This window comes from Sminthopsis crassicaudata, chromosome 2, assembly GCF_048593235.1.
Source record: "Sminthopsis crassicaudata isolate SCR6 chromosome 2, ASM4859323v1, whole genome shotgun sequence".
NCBI lineage: Eukaryota > Metazoa > Chordata > Mammalia > Dasyuromorphia > Dasyuridae > Sminthopsis > Sminthopsis crassicaudata.
Window position 1 is genome coordinate 134,986,456 of NC_133618.1, and position 17,591 is coordinate 135,004,046.

Sequence of the window (17,591 nt, forward strand, 5' to 3'; positions counted from 1 at the left end):
ATATAGTCTTTAAATTCAAAGAAGAATCTTTTCTATTTAATTAATTAATTTTTATTTAATTAATATTAATTAAATTTATTTAATAATTATATTTATTTTATATTTTAATATAATTATCATTATATAATTAATAAAATAAAATGTAAAAATTAATTTAAATTAAATTAATAAATTAAATCAAAGTCCTGAGGTTTTGAAGATTCATCTTCCTATGTTCAAATCTAACATCAGACATTAACTAGTTATATGATCCTGAGAAAATCACTTAACTTTGTTTGCTTCAGTTTCCTCATCTGTAAAATAGAAGGAAATGGCAAACTATTCCAATATCTTTGCCAATAAATTGCCAAATAATGTCAAAGAGTTAGCTACAACTGAAAATAACTGAAGAATAGCAAACGATTACCTGTGTCAGGATAACTTTGTATTCAAAACATCATATTATTTGAAAATAGCAGGAAAAGATTGACCTAAAAGTATTGAATTAAAATGGATTCATAATAAAGTAGAGATGGTGCTAGTTTTGGAATTAAAAGGATTTTCTTCAAATACCAACTCTGTTACTTTCTATATTTATGACATTGAGTAAGCCACTATGACTCTTTGGGTTTCATTTTGTAATGTAGAAAATAGGAAAGAGGGGAGATATTGTACTAGAAAATCTTCAAAGTCCCTTTAAGTGTCTAGATGAATAATTCTGGTTTCTTGAAAATTAGTTCAGCTCCCCCTATGTTGGAAAGATTTTAGGATGCTTGATCATCATATGGCCAGATGGCCATTATGATTCCTGTAACTCAAGAACCTATCGTCTAGTGAGAACACCCAAATTGAAGGAATACCAGGTCATCTGAAATATATAAATACAATGAAAAAGCAAGGTAATGTTTACCAACCAAGGAAGATATTTGGGGTATTCCATTCTGCAAATAAGAAAGGGCTTGCCAGTAATGATGACCTCCTGTTTAGCTGTTCATTAGGGACATTAACAACTGATGAGGAAGTTTGAACTGGAACATGGGAGCTGTTTAGGCTAAACCCTCAAAAACAATGAAAACTGCTGCCTGTAGCCAGAAGGAAGGGAAAAATTAGATTTGTTTTCTTCACATAATGTGAAGATTATAGAAATAGAAATTGCTAATTAAGCACAGGCAATATGAAATCAGCAAATAAAAGTGCTTTGCAGAGGAGTGACTAAAGAGCAATTAATCATAGGAAGGAATGGCAGCAAAGGAGAGCTAAAAGTAAAATTATTTTTAATCCAGTTGTCTGGATTGTCTTAGAGGTGAGAAGTCAATTGTTAGAAGCATTTTTTTTTTGGTTTACTTTGTGCTATAAACTTGAAAATGTTGCTTGAAAAACGGGAGCACAGTACCATGAAAAGAACAATACATGTAGAAACCTTAGATTTAAATTTAGACTCAACTCTTTTCACTTCCCTGGGCCTTAGTTTCTTCATCAGTAAAATGAGTGTTAAACTAGGTGACCTCTAATGTTCTAATTTTGAATGCTCAAAATTGTTATTGATTAAAAAATGCAAATTAAGGCAATTCTGAGATACCACTCTCAAACTGACTAAGATGACAGGAAAAGATAATGATGAATGTTGGAAGGGATGTAAAGAAATCTACCTGGTGGAATTGTGAACTGATCCAATAATTCTGGAGAGCAATTTGGAACTATGCCCAAAGGACTATAAAACTGTGCATACTTTTGGATTCAGCAGTGTCTCTACTGAGTGGGTATCCCAAAGATACAGAGGAAAGGACCCATATAAGCAAAAATGTTTGTAGCAGCCAGTCAAGGAGCTGGAAACTGAGTGGATGCCCATCAGTTGGAAAATGGCTGAGTAAGTTATGATTTATGAATGTTATGGAATATTATTGTCCTATAAGAAACAGTCAGCAGGATGATTTTAGAAAGGCTTGGACAGATTTACAGAAACTGATGCTAAGTGAAATGAGTAGAACCAAAAGAACATAGAACACAGCAACAGCAAGATTATATGATGATCAGTTCTGATGGACATGGCTCTTTTCAATAATGAGGTGATTCAGGCCAATTTCAGTAGACTTATGATGGAGAGAGCCATCTACATCCAGAAAGAGAATTCAATGTGCATCACAACATAGTATTTTTATCTTTTTTGTTGTTTCCTTGCTTCTTGTTTGCTTTCTCATTTTTTTTCCTTTTTAACCTGATATTTCTTGTTCAGAATGATAATTTTGAAAATATATATAGAAGAATTAATTTTGTTTGACATATATTGAATTACTGGCTGTCTAGGGAGGGGGCTGAGGGAAGGGAGAGAAAAAAATTAGAACACAAGGTTATACAAGAATGAATATTAAAAACTATTTTTGAACATAGTTTGAAAATGAAAAGCTAGTGCTTCTACACATATATTCATAGAGGGAAATATAGAAAAGAATGGGTTGGGGGGAAAGTGCAGCTTTGGTGCTACTGTTTCTTGACAATAAAGACAGAATATAAACTTTTTTGTGGCACTTGGGGTTAAGTGACTTGCTTAGGGTTATACAAATAGTAAATGTCTAAGGTCGAATTTGAACTCAGGTTCTCCTTATTCAAAGGCTGCACTATCCACTGCACCACCTACATGTCCTAGAATATAAATTTTTTGGATGAATGATTATTACTTTTAAAAAATTGTATAACTAGAAGTCAGTAGAATCAGGAGAACATTGTATACAGTAACAGCAACACTGTGTGATGATCTACGATGATAGATGCAGTTCTTCTTAGCACTACAGTGATCCATAGACTTGGGATGACAAAGGTCATTCACATCCAGAAAAAGAACTATGGAGACTGAATTCAGACTGAAGCATTCTATTTTCACTTTTTTTTTGTGGTGGGTTTTGTTTTTTTTTTTTTTGTGGTTTTTCCTTTTGTACTGATTTTTCTTCTAACATGATTAATATGGAAATAAGTTAAAAATAATTGTACATGTGTAATCTATATCAGGTTGTTTGCTATCTTGGGGAAAGGGAGGAAAGAGAGAAAAGGCAAAAAATTGGAACTCAAAATTTTATAAAAATGAATGTTAAAAAATTATCTTTACAAGTAATTAGAAAATACTATTAAAGTGCAAAAAAAAGAAAAGAAAAGGCTATTATTTTTAAAATAAAATAAAAAGTTGCAATTTTATATTCTCTAATCACATTTTGTGAGATAAAGGGAAGGCAGAGTTATTGGGAATAAACTAATTCAATATCATAATTTGCCAAGATAATAGAAAGCAAATTACTTGTCCAAGGACAGTTGTTATTGTTTAATCATTTTTCATTCATGCCCCAACTCTTCATGACACGTTTGGGATTTTCTTCCCAAAGAAACTGGAGTTTCTTCTTCTCCTTCTTCAGTTCATTTTCCTGATGAGGAAACTGGAGGTAAACAAAGTTAACAGATTTGCCTAGGGGCTAGGAAGTGTCTGAGATTAGATTTGAACTCAGGAAGATGAATTTTCTTGACTCCAGGCCCAGTGCTCTATCCACAATTTCTACTAGTTACCCCAAGGACACACATATACAGAGTCAAAATCTGAACACAGTTCTTCTGATTCCACATCTAGATCTTTTCAATTGTACCATGCTACTTCCAAGGAGATTCCTTGACCTACAGCATTTAATTTCTCATTAAAGATTAATTGGTAGGGGCAGCTAGGTAGTGAAGTGGATGGAGCACCAGCCCTAAAGTCAGGAGGACTGGAGTTCAAATCTGATCTTAGACACTTAATACTTCCTAGCTGTGTGACCCTGGGCAAGTCACTTAACCCCAATTGCCTCAGGGAGAAAAAAGTTAGTTGATGACATTCTAACACCTGCTCCTCTCTATATCTTTATTTTAATTTTAATTTTATTTTATTCTGATCATAAGAAATTAAACAAGCATTTCTATAATAGTGGAATAGAAAAAAATCACCATACCTAAAATTTCAAACTTTTATGCACAAGAGTCCCATCACTCTTCTATTCACCTAGGTTCTTAGTCTTGGAATCTACACTCTGGTTCAGAAATTCATCAAATTTGCATCAGTCCTGATTTGAAGAGTTTCCTAACTGTTCTTCCCCACTTCACTTCTCTAATACATCCTGGTACATAAGACCTTATATGATGACATCAACCTATCTTTTCAGCCTTATTTTGTAACATTTACTTTTGTTCTATCTAGATTGGATAATTAATTATACCTGGAACATAACATCCTATTTCCAGTCTTTCTCACATTCACATGCCATTTCACATGCCTCTAGTTAATTCATTCCTAATTTGTCCTCATCAAAATGAATATTTTTCTTTAAGGCTCACCTTATGTGACACCTTTTCTTTAAAGCCTTCCCTAAGACCTCTTGTTAATCTCCTCAAATTGCTGTGTATTTGCCTCTCTGAATATTTTCCCCCCTTAATAGCATATAAGTTCCTCTTGGCAAAGACAGCTTTATTTTGGTCACTGTGTTCCCAGGATCTGGCCAGGTACTTTTCAGATAATTATTTATTGAATTTAAAGTTATGATAAAGAATATGACAAAGATATACAAAGATTGTTGATTTATCCTACAATCCCATCCCAGAAAAGGAGACTAAAGGAATGCTCCAATGAAGTTCTGTATTTTTGAAGCCCTTGGCTTTTATTAATTAGCTTATCCACACTACATTCCTATGAGGGGGTTCTGTATGAATCTAGTAGGAACAACTGAGAAAAAGAAAGAATAACTGACTTATTAACGAACATTACCAACACCAAAGCAATAAAATCATACCTAATGTCTTGACATGTTGTAGCCATTGAAGAACAAACATAAAAGATTTTTTTCTTAAATAGTGAAAAATATATTAGATTGAGATGCCACTTCACATCTATCAGGTTAATTAAAATGACAGAAAATAAAAAGGATAAATTTTGGAGGTAATGTGAGAAAAATGGAACAATAAACCACTGTTGGTTGAATTATGAACTGATCCAACCTTCTGGAAAGCAATTTGAAATTATGCCCAATTTGCAAATCAAACTGTTCACATCCTTTAATCCATTACCACTACTAGGTCTATATCCCAAAGAGTTCATAAAAAAAGGGGAAAGTATGTACAAAAATATTTGAAGCAACTCTTTTTGTTTTGACAAAAAATTAGAAATTGAGGGGAGCCCATCAATTGGGGAATGGCTGAATGAGTGATATGTTGATGTAGTATAGAATATTATCATGCTATAAGAAATAATGGGCAAGCAGATTTGAGAAAAATATGGAAAGAGTTGCATGAATTTATGTGAAGTGAAGTGAGTAGAACCAGGAGAACATTTTACACAGTAAGAGCAACATTGTGTGATGATCAACCATGACTTAGCTCTTCTCAGAAATACAATGATACAAAACATTTCCAAAAAGACTCATGATGGAATATCCTATCCAAATCCAGAGAAAGAACTAATGAATCTGAATGAAGAAGGAAACATGTATTTTCAGTTTCTTTGCTTTTTCATGTTGTTTTTTTTTGCAAACTGTAATTTTTTCAAACTGTTCTTTACAACATTGCTAAAATGAAAATATGTTTTAGATAAATACACATATATATATAATCTATATCAAACTGCTTACTTTCTTAAGGAGTGGGGAGGATAAAGACAGAGGGAGAAAATTTGGAACTTAAAATTTTATTTAAAAAGATGAATATCAAAAAATTTCCTTATATGTAATTGGAAAAAAATAGTATTAAGAGCTTAAAAAAATAAAGTGAAAAGTTTTATTAAATGCTTAGTTTGGCTGAAATCTAGGATTCCCTTGGTTATATGGTTGTCTTATAATTCAGACAGGACTCTACTTATGTCTTTTTCTGATGCTTCATTATGGCATGGAGGGGAACATATTAGTAAATGTTCAATAACCAGCTTTCCACAGAGCAGGTCATACTTTACCTTTAATCAGCATCATTAATGTTTTCTCTGTCACTTTCTTAAGTCTAGAGCAATAGTGTCAAACTCAGATGGAAACGAGAAATAAGGATCACCGCAGCTACCTACTGACTTAAAAAAACTACGTATTAACACCATCTATGTATTATTTTAAAGTATTTTGTTAAACATTTCCAATTGTATTTTAATCTAGTTTCCACACTGACTGGACTGGTCAAGACAATCAACACAACCATCAACACCAGTGCTGATAAGTCAATGAGATATAAAATGCAACACTGAAAATTTAACATGGATTAATTTTAGAGGTGAAAATGTAATATTGAAAATTTAACAATTAGCTCACATAGTATAAAATGACTCTAACTCATTCCTTCATGAAGGTGACCTTGAGTTCTTCACCAAGCTAGAGAGATTTGAGGTAAGAGCATAGTGCTAGAATATATGCTATATATAATAATTCACTTGTATATAGTATTTAAAGTTTATGATGTCACTTAGCTTCGAAGCAACCTTGTGGGTACTACAGATACCCCCAAACAAGGCTAAGAAATGTTAAGAAGCTGCTAATTGTCACACAACAGGTAGCAGCAGAAGTGAGATTTAGAAGCTGGTCTTCCTGAACACAACTGGACCTTCTATCTCAATTTGATCATATTACCTCTCCAGCAGTTTGTCTATAGCCTGATACTTGGCTGATTGATGGCCATGTTTGTTAGTGAATTAAGCATCTAAGGCAGTATGTAGTGAAACATCATTTTCTTCATTGTAACAGCCATTTGTCATCATTGGCCAGGGCCTTTTAATAGGGGCCATTCGGGATTTACCAGATAGGACTTTAGATAACCTAATCTCAGCCTGGAGAGGTTAAGTGATATACCTAAAAGCATAAAGGTAAATTTAGAAATTACTTGAGTCCATGCTCTCAGCCTCTAAATCTAGAGTTCTTTCTTTATAACTATCAAAGAAAAGGGAATAAATGCTATTTAGAAGATTATAGGAGTTTAATTTATCCATTTATGAAACTTTTTCCCCCCTAAACATTTTAGAAGCACACATTTGCATACAGAGTGACTATGATGAAGACAGAAGTCACCATTGCTTAGAACAGGATTTGGATAAGTTAGTTGCAAATCATTTTTATTTACTCACTAAGGAATAGAAAAGGATGCAGTATTTTCATCATCAACTGTGTGACTGGTCCATACATTTTCTGCTATTCATGACTTCTCTTTCCTTGGGCTCAGTGATGAATCTCAGGAGCTCAGTGGACCAGAACCAGAATCTGTGACTGTAGGACAGAGCTGGCTTAGGTGTTAGAGAAAGTAGGGTACATGGAGAAGGCAAAGAAAAGGAGGAGTTAGTAGAATAAAGTTAAGTGTGAGATTGCTAGGTAGCACATTGGATAGAACACTGGCCCAGGAAGTAGAAGGACCTGAGTTCAAATTCAGATTGAAATTTATTAGTTATATGAACCTGAACAAGTCACTTAACTCCAAAAAGTTTCTAAAAATAAAAAAGTGGACTATTATGATGCAAGCCTTCATCACTTTACCCTTAGATTATTACCATAGCATCTTCATTGACTATTTTCCCTTCTTTAAGGGTCTCCATATTCTAGTTTATCATAAATTTAGGTAACAAATTGATTCTATTAAAGTACAAATAAATTTAGATCACTACCCCCAACCTCATTCAATAAAATTTCAATGGCTCTCTTTTATCTCCAGGTTCAAATATAAGCTCTTTTGCTCTTAATGCCTTTTGTAACCTGGCCCCTCCTACCTTTCCAGATTTCCTCTATATTTCTTCCCTCAACATGCTCTATAGTCTAATGATGTTGGTTTTTGCTTTTTCTTACCCAAAACATCCCATGTCCTTACTCATAGTTGTCATGTTTAAAATTTTCTTTCTCTTTAGCTTTATTTCCTGGTTTCTTTGAAATTTCAGTTAAAATCCTATATTTTACAAGAAGCCTCACTGCTTTAAGACTAGAATTTCTTTTCCATTGATGTCTATCTATCACTTCTTTATACATTATTGCTTTAATGTTGTCTTTTTTATTATATGGTGAGTTATTTGAAGGCCATGTTTTGTTTTTGTTTTTTGCCTTCATTTTTATGCCCAGGGCTTAGCTGGCCCATAGTAATCACTTAATGTATACTTACTGATTTCATTTGACTTTTAAAATAAGTTTTAAGAAGAGAAGTAAGGATCTTTGATAATTCAAATTTTACATACCAGATAAAATTTTATTGTGGGTTCATACTTGAGAAACAACATTTCTACTATGTATTATTCAACTGAACTGATTATAGTTGCTGTAAGAATTTGAAAGTGATTACATTTCTTTTTAAATATTTTATAATTCAGACTTTTTTGCTCATTAATATGAGATCTTTCCCCAACTAGTTCATAGTAAATGGGCTTTTCTATACATAAATGCTTCTCCCTCAGTCCCCTTCATTCTTTTACCTATTGCTCTTTATAAGAATCGTGTAGTAGTGTATAATAAGTACTTCTGTTCTCTAAGGCAGATGTGTCAAACTCCTAGTGCAAAATTTCTGAGTGTAGCTGATCCAGATTATTTTGCAAAATAAGTAAAAATGCAATACAAAATGTATAATGTTAATTTGGTGTTTTCTCTGTCAATGTGCAGCCTTCAGGGAGGTGTTTCTATTTGAATCTGCCATCACTGCTATAAGGCATTATTTAGAAAAGGATAATAATTAGTATCTTTCTAAAGGCCTCTGACTTGGTTCTTTCATGTGTTTAAAGATCCCCAATTCACCTGCAGCTTAATAGGCATCTCTCCTATTTTAATGTCTCCAGAACCTACCATGGGATTCAATTTCTTTTTCTTTTTTTTTAATGTGAATGGAAGGGAGAAAGGATCCCAACCTGTGATTTCATCTGGAAATGGAATTCCCAGGGTAGAGACTTCTTTTACTAAAGAAGATCTGTAACCTCTTATAAAATTATCTGAGACCTCTGAGGGGTTAGTCATTAGCCAGGATGACATAGTCAGTATTTAAGAAGCTTAATAAAAACTCATTGGATTGGATTGATTTATAAAATATCAAATGGGAAGATGGAAAAGTTATTTTTTAAACCAAATGTGTTCTTGCTATAATTTCAAAGTAAATATCCCTTTGTAAAAGCTAATGAATGTTGAAGTGCTTAAATGTTATTGGCAGTGCTAACCAATAGGGCCTAGAAGTGGGGGGGGAAGCAAAGCCAGTGGAGGTTCAAGTCATGGTGTTATAGAAGAGCCTACCTCAAAGTATCAATGTAGATGGCCTGAAACATGTTCATTATAGATGTAAATATTAAAAAGCACACAATATCACCTCTCTACCCAATCCAAATACTCAGCTTCTCTACTCTAATTTCCTCTCATTCCTGACCCATGAAATAATCATTGGAATGGTAAGGGGGAAAGGACAGATCCAGCTCTGGCCCTGATGCTGGTCTTCCTGATACCATTGGAAAATAAATTGTCATTAACTGTTTCTTTCTCAGATAAAAGTGAATATTTCATCACATGTGCACATGTCTGTGAATGTGAAAGCTTACTTCCTCCCAAGTCCCCAAATTCTCTCTTTCAGTTAATAGACAGATGAAATGTGGTGATATTCCTAAGCAAATAAATATGCCTACAGATAAATTGAGAGACTTATCAGCAAAGACTTGGTAAAGCCTCATCATAATTCCAGTGATGCTAGAGAATTTTGTGTTGATAGTAAATAAAATCATAATATAGTATGTTTGGGGAAAAAACCCAGGACAATATAAAAAAATAATAAAAAAAACAACCACTTCAGGATTTCAGTTTATCAACTGCACAGCTTACTCACTGCACACATAAAGAAACACACTATTTAATATATTTATATACATATACATATACAGACTTTGCTTACTTTATAGCAAAATTAACAAAGTATATTGTACACAGCCAAAGGAAACCACCTATAATGGAATGGGGGACTGTCAGGTGTTCTGAAGCATTTATACCAGCCTTTTTACAACTGAAACAGTTCTCTTTGTTCATGTTGGAAAACTTTTACTTAGCTATTACTGTTTCCAAGCTTTGTGCCCCTGCCTCCCCTTGGTTTTCCTTGATCAATCTGTGGACGGAGAAGGCTTCTCTTCAAAAGATAGATATCATGTTTAAGTCCAAAACTGTGTTATTAAGATGATTGTATGCCTTCTTTTGAAATGCATTTCCTCTATTTCTCACTGAGTTTCAAGTACCTCCATTCTCTAAAAAAATAGCAATCATGATCCAGAAAATCTAGATTCTTTTTTGGAAGTCATAAAAAAGACTCCCTGATCTTACCATGTCCTTTGTGAACTCTACCTGGGCACCATCTGTAGCACTGATGCACAATTAATGTGAGTTAAATGTTCATCTTTGTGGAAGCTTCCAGGAAATCCAAAACAGTGACATTGGAAAGAAATAATGAAACATACAGAAAGATCTCTACCCCAGTGCTCTGGACAAACTGCATCCCTCCTCTTACCTTCCATTTAAATTTACTTCTGTTGGCGTAAACACAATTCCCCCCAAATTAAAAGGTCATAACAAGTTCATGTCAAATGAACTTTCACTCAATTTACAAGACTCTTTTTTAAAAATCTGATATCTTAGATAAAAATAAACAAACTGGAGCCAACTATCATGGGGGTGGAAGAGTATCATTCCCATGGGCATGCTTTCCCCCTTCTGCTTTACATTTAACATTTTTAACATTCTTTTGGTCTCTTAAGGGAAAACCCCTATTTCAACCTTGAGAAGCTGTATATGAACAACAGAGAAAAGAGTTGGTGATTTCATTCTTTGTCTCCAAGATTTCCTTGTACAGTTGGCATAATACATCCACAATTCTAAAGGCAGCATGAATTCATCCATTATACATCTCCTATTGATTGAGCTTCAGTCTGGTTCTTTGCCCATTGTCACCAATCATGCTGAACATGGTGGAGGAATAATGTTTGTTTCTGGTGGAAGATGGTTTTACATCACAATCATCAATATTTTAACAGAATAATTATACTCCAAAGAAATCTAGAATAAATACTCCAAAATGTGTTTGTTTTGTGGGGTTTCTTTTGTTCTAAATCTCTGCTGTCTTTGAGGTTGAATAATGTTCTTCCTCAGCCATTTGCTACAGTATTATACTTGAGAATGTCTTCTGGGAGTAGTTTTTAATCCATCCAATGTCTTAACTTACCACAAATAATTTTTTTTAAAGAAAGAAAATCCAGTTGCTTCCCATACTAAAATTACTATGTTAATTTGTGAATCCACTTAAGAAATGTTCATTGTCCAAGAAAGATTCCTCCTCCACTGGTTGGTAAGTGATTCTCCTTGGCAGAAGCAATCCTGATTTTTTTCCTCATCCCTTGTTTTCTCATCCCAGATGTTTTCACTACTGATTCTTCAGGCTGTAATACAGAATGGGAAAAAAGGCTTACCTTCCTCACCAAAGTTATCTATTCCAAATTTCTCATGACATTCAACTATGATAAAAAAGGTTTCTCAGGTATTGTAAAAAGAACTCTAAACTGGATATCATAGAACTTTGGTTCAAATTGGGTCTTACTATTTATTTCCTTTATAGTAAAAAAACCACTGCACTTAGAGGGAAAAAAAATCTTAGTTTGAATTCGGACTCTGCCATACCTGACTGCCTTACCGTAGGCAAATCACTCTTTACCTTTGAGCTTAGGTATTCTCATCAGTAAAAAGAGAAGGATGGGATGAATGTTTTCCAAAATCCCTTTTATTTCTAAAACCTGTCTTCCTATTTCCAAACAACCCAAGTTTTGCAGGTGACTCAATAGAGAATAGAATTGTAGGACACCAAAGAGGAATCTTGCCAACTTCGTCTATGTGCATTATATAGAATTTAAGTTTGCTAAGCTATGAATACAAACACCAAATTAATTTAAATGTTCTTAGAAGAAAACAAGAATAAATGAAATTGAATTTCTTTTGACAGGGATGTAGAGTTAAAAGCATGCCAGTGACACTGCTCAGAGAAATGAGTATATATGGTGTAAATACCCATCTTCTAAGAGGTAAGTAACCTTGATGACGTACAATAAACATACCCAGTTGTTAGGGTAAGAATGGTCTTAGAAGATTTAGGCTATAGTCAGTAATAAATCTTAAAATCCATGCAACCAGGTTTTTCCAAGCTAGCTAAATGGGGAGAACTGTTTTCATCTTACCTTTCAAAGGGCATTAGTTCAAGTTTGTCTACCTAGTACCTAGAAAAATACCTACTCGTTCAAAATAATGACTTTTTCTCAAGTTACCATTTAATGTGATTTTTGGTGGGCAGATAGGGGGAGAAATTAGGCTCTGCCTTATTGGAGGCCTCTCATTTAATTTTATTTATTTACTTTTTTTTCCCTTTTTCTGAGGCTGGGGTTAAGTGACTTTCCCAGGGTCACACAGCTAGGAAGTGTTAAGTGTCTGAGACCAGATTTGAACTCGGGTCCTCCTGAATTCAGGGCTGGTGCTCTATCCACTACGCCACCTAGCTGCCACCTAGCTGCCCCCTCATTTAATTTTAGAATGAGAGGCAAAACTCAGGGAGAGTTTTTAATAGGAAGATGATGAATACATTGGCTGCCCAGATCCTTCAGTAATTCATCACTTAGCAATCAGAATCATCAGTCTCCTGAATAAGCATACATCTTCATTTTAAGTGATACCTGGTACTTTGAACAGAAATGTTTACCACCATACAGTTATGAATTTTTTTCAGATATTCTTAATATTCAATTTGAGAAATGGCTGAAATTAAGAAAGTTATCCTTTATTTAAGTAAAACTAAAAATTTTGCAATAGTGGATAATTTTTTTTTTACCTAGAACCCACCTTATATGACTACATTAAAGAACAAAAAGAGAGATACAGCGTGTCATGGAAGATAGAACTGGGAAGGCTTAGAGTTCAAAATCTATCTCTTATACATACTGTATACTCATAAGGAAGTTACTTAAGGTCTAAGTCCCAAGCAATGCTCCAAGACTACAAGTTGCAGGGGTTTACCGAACTGCATTAGGGAAGAGAGATTCCATACTGGGAGGTGCCTACACTGATGAAATCACATGTGCCAACCCTAAAAGGAGCAGATCATCATAATTATAAATGATAAATAATTTTTAAAACTCTTGCTTAAAAATAGGTTTCACTACTACTGTTTAAATACCCATAACTTTCAAGTATTTGAGAATTTACCAGTTCAATTCATCAGACACCTAATAAATGCCTATGATGTGGACCCAGTGCTGAGGGTTTAGAGATATGATGCTGACTTTGTATTAGATTATGGCAAGTCGTGTACATTCTCTTTCTTTAATCTTTTCTTTATTCTATTGAGTCCTCTCTTTTACTCAGATGAAAAAAGTATTTTAATTTTGGTATGTTTGGATAGTTTTACCTAGAATCCATGTTATATTATTGAATTAAGAGTTGAATTGATATATTAGTGACATTAAAAGCAAAATTGAGATAATATGACATGATAGAGTTGGAAAGACTTGGGGTTCAAATTGTTTCTCTTTTTCAAATTCTGTATCTAAATGAAAAGCTATGAGAAATTTGAGGAAGGAGCAGTCTCATCTACTTGGTAGGATCAGAGAAGTTTCATAAAGGATATGATGTCTGATATGAGCTTTAAAGAAAGGAAAAGATTGGACAGATGAAGACTGGGAATAAGGAGTTATACAATTCAATGTGGGTGGAGTTAGAGGCATGAAATACCTATAAGAAAGAATAATATAAAATGAAACTTGGAAATACATTTAGAATCAGATTATGGAAGGCCTTCATTGCCAGGATAAGACATGTGGAACCACTAAAGGTTTTTCAGCAGCAGGGTGCCATTAGGGATGGGGAATGAGGGAGTGAATGTATGATCTCATGAAAACAGCACTGGACTGGCAGTCAGCTTAGGTTCTAGTGCCAGACCTATAACTATTTTAGGGCAAATTATAGACTCTATGGTTCTCAATTTCTTCTTCTTGGTGTATTTGGAGTGTAAAATGAGAGACTTGCAGTAGATGATACTAATAATCTCTTCCAATCTGAATCTATAAATATAATAAAGTTCCATGGTGAAGACCTATTTCAGAAGGAACTATGAAAAGGTCAAGTTTTATGATGCTGCCCCCCAGCTCAGGGACTTTCTCTAATCCACTCCATGTGGAATATTCAGTGTCTCTTAGAATGATAGATCTATTGCCCTTTTACAAAATATCCCTGGAGGAAAGCAGACACTTAAATGTTTGAGTTGCAAAAGCTTTCTCTTTGCTGAGTGAATAGAAAGACTTCAGATGTCGACAAACTGTCAATTCAATCAATTATAGGACAGACTGCAAAGAAGACCCAGCTCAGTTCTTCATTGATTTGAAGAAGCAGAGGAGAATCCATTGAATTATGAACATAATGACCCTGTCCAAGGTCAGAATGAAAGCCAGAAGTAGCTAGAACTGCAGATCAGAGAGAAACCCGACTGCTGGAACAGCCAGAATGTCAGGCAGTACCACTGTTGACAAATACTTATTAAGCACCTACTGATATCAGGTACTATGCTGGGTATACAAAGAAAGGGAAAAAGAAAAACCTGGCCCTAGCTTCAGGGAACTTGCAGTTTAATAGGGGAGACAACATGCAATACTATGCACAAACAAGATACAGACAGGATAAACTGAATATAATGAATGCTGGAAAGGCACTATAATTGAGGAGACCTGCAAAAGACTTTTGAAAATGAAGTAATTATTATTAATAATTTTATTCCTCCTACTACAACTACTACTATCACAACAACTACTATTATCACTACCACTACTACTGCTACAACTGTTACTACTACTACTGCTGCTGCTGCTACTACTACCACTACTATTACTAGAACTACTATCACTACTACTACTAGTACTAGTACTACTACTACTGCTATTACTACTACTAGCATTAGTACTTCTACCACTATCACTACTACTAATAATACTACTACTAGTACTATTAATACCATTAGTATTAGTACTACTACCACTACCACTCCTGCTGCTACCACTACTACTATTACTACCACTATTACTACTACTACCACCATTACTACTATTACCACTATCACTACTATCACTAATACTACTACCACTATCACTACTACTATTACTGCTACTACTACTACCACCATTACTACTACTACCCTACTACTATTACTACTACTACCACTACTACTATCACTAATACTACTACCACTACCACTACTATCACTACTACTACCACTACCACCACTACTACTACTACTACCACTACCACTACTTCTACTACTACTACTATCACTACTACTACCACTATTACTACTACTCTACTATAACTACCACTATTACTACTAGTACTACTACTGCTACTATTACTACTACTACTATTACTACCACTATTACTACTATTACTACTAGTCCTACTACTACTACTGCTACTATTACTACTACCACTACTATTGTTACTACTTCTGCTGCTGCTGCTACTACTACTACTACTACTACTACTACTACTACTACTACTACTACTAGCACAAACTCCACCACCCAGGATCAAATCCAGGAGTTAGTAAGAAGTTTAGAAAAACTATCAGATTCCATTGCCTGGTTCAATTTTTTTTTTTTTGTCAGAAAGGACATAAGGATGATCATTTGTGCTTCCCACCTAAAAAGTATTCAACCACCCATCTAAACATACATATCTTTCTTCTAGAATTTTGTCTTCTGAAAGCAGCTGTTGGAAAACATTCTCCAGACCATATTTGAGTATGTAGTCATTGCAATATGGGAAGACAGAAATAGAGAACATGTGCATAAATATTGGAGAGGAGAGTATGTCTCTGTGTGCCCTTACATTCATACCACCTGTTTTCTTTTTAAGTTATCATAAAGTCTCATTTGAAAAATTTCTTGACATCCTTCACTGTTCAATCAATGAATTGATGACAATCTTACAGTTGTTCTTGGCTTTGCAAATTAATGCAGCAAAAAGGTTGGAAGTGCTCAAAAAACAAACAAGTAAAATCACATCTGTATAAATTGCTGAGGCACACTAGCAAATGTTCACTTTCTCCAATTCAAACAAGCTTGCAATGCAGCATTCTCCATGTAAGTGAGAAGACTGAATTTGTCAGCAGCTGAACAGTTTTTAAGACATGATTACATCATTAGAGGAAGTCAGAGAAATCTTTATTTTAACTTATAGTAAAAAAGGGGTGCCTTGAGAATTTAATCTCATAATGAAGAAAAATATCACACACTCCCTTTTTTTAGAGTCAGCGTAATTATCTAGAGTCTTTCAGAACATAGAGAAGTAATGACAAATTAAAATGCCTTTCAATTCCATCTCACTTTTATAATTATTCATCTGCTGCTGTTATTATTGCCATAAAGGCATCTCCATACTTTAGTCAGCCTCCCCTTTGATACAAAAGCACATGGAAAAATTTACTGTTATTAATAAGCATTCAGCCTCTTGATCTATAAAAAGAATTCTTTTTATTTGAGATGGATAAGTCACGTAATTTATATATTTTAAGAACTTTCCTTAAATAGAAAATGGAAGGGAGGGAACAACAATCACATTTTCTCAGTTAAAGGAACAGTATATGGTGTAGGGCAGACAGTGCCCTCAGAGGGGATCAGTATGTATGGCAGAGAGAAGAAGAGGAAAGGATGTTTTCATTTATATTATACAAATATAACAGACTCACACGCAATTCTTCACCAAATACTGTATTCATTTTTATCATATCAGATACAGACCAGAAGAATAGCAAAAAAGCACCAGGATTTCTATGTGACCTGAACTGAATTGATAAAGGCCTGGCTTGCTTGGCAAGGTGAAGGTAAAGTTAGCTGGAGAAAAGAATAAAAAGAAATCAGACACAACACACAAACATTTTTAGACATAACTGGAATGTGAATAGAGAGAAAATGGTGTTTGATCCAGCTCAGTCCTGATAATCAAGTGAAATAAGTAAGATAGATTTGATTCAGACCTGTGGCATAACATTGGAAACAATTTCCAGTTCCTTACAAAGCTCTTCCACCTCATCAAACATAGAAACATCATAAAGAGAAATATGAAATGCTAACAAATAACAAAACTAGAACATATATTGCAATTAACATAGTAATAAGTGTAGATCTATGCAGCTAGATGGTACAGTGGATAGTGTCAGGGCTGGTCTGAAAGACCCATCTTCCTGAGTTCAACTGTGGCCTCTGGTACTTATAGCTGTATGACTATGGGCCAGTCATTTTACCCTGTGTGCCTCAGTTTTCTCATCTGTCAAATGAGCTGGAGAAGGAAAGGCTAAACCACTCCATATCCTTGCCAAGAAAACCCCAAATGGGATCATGAAGAGTACAATAGAACAACAAAATGAGTACAAAATTTAAAAATATATATATTATTCTAGACCAAGAAAAGGTTTGTATGTAATGAACATGCTGAGACATACAATCTCTAAGATTAGTGGAATACAGTAAAAAGGCATTAATTGTTTTGGTCCTTGGATAATCTAGATTTGAATTCTGGATATACTGCTTTATACTTGCATTAGTGTAAGTAATTTACTTAACATCTCTG

The 17,591-nt window shown here is 34.2% G+C and overlaps 1 protein-coding gene across 4 annotated transcripts in view; it reads right to left on the reverse strand.

Moving 5' to 3' along the window:
• ZMAT4 (zinc finger matrin-type 4) overlaps window positions 1-17,591 on the reverse strand; it is a 756,392-nt gene that overhangs the window by 204,257 nt on the left and 534,544 nt on the right. For 2 of the 4 annotated variants that reach the window (XM_074287329.1, XM_074287327.1), the window contains one exon: window positions 9,792-11,377. The exons of the other annotated variants lie outside the window; for them this stretch is intronic. In XM_074287329.1, coding sequence (XP_074143430.1) covers window positions 11,373-11,377 — 5 coding nt within the window. In that variant the 3' untranslated portion in view covers window positions 9,792-11,372. Of the gene's footprint in view, window positions 1-9,791; window positions 11,378-17,591 lie in introns of those variants that run through there. 4 annotated transcript variants of the gene reach the window in all.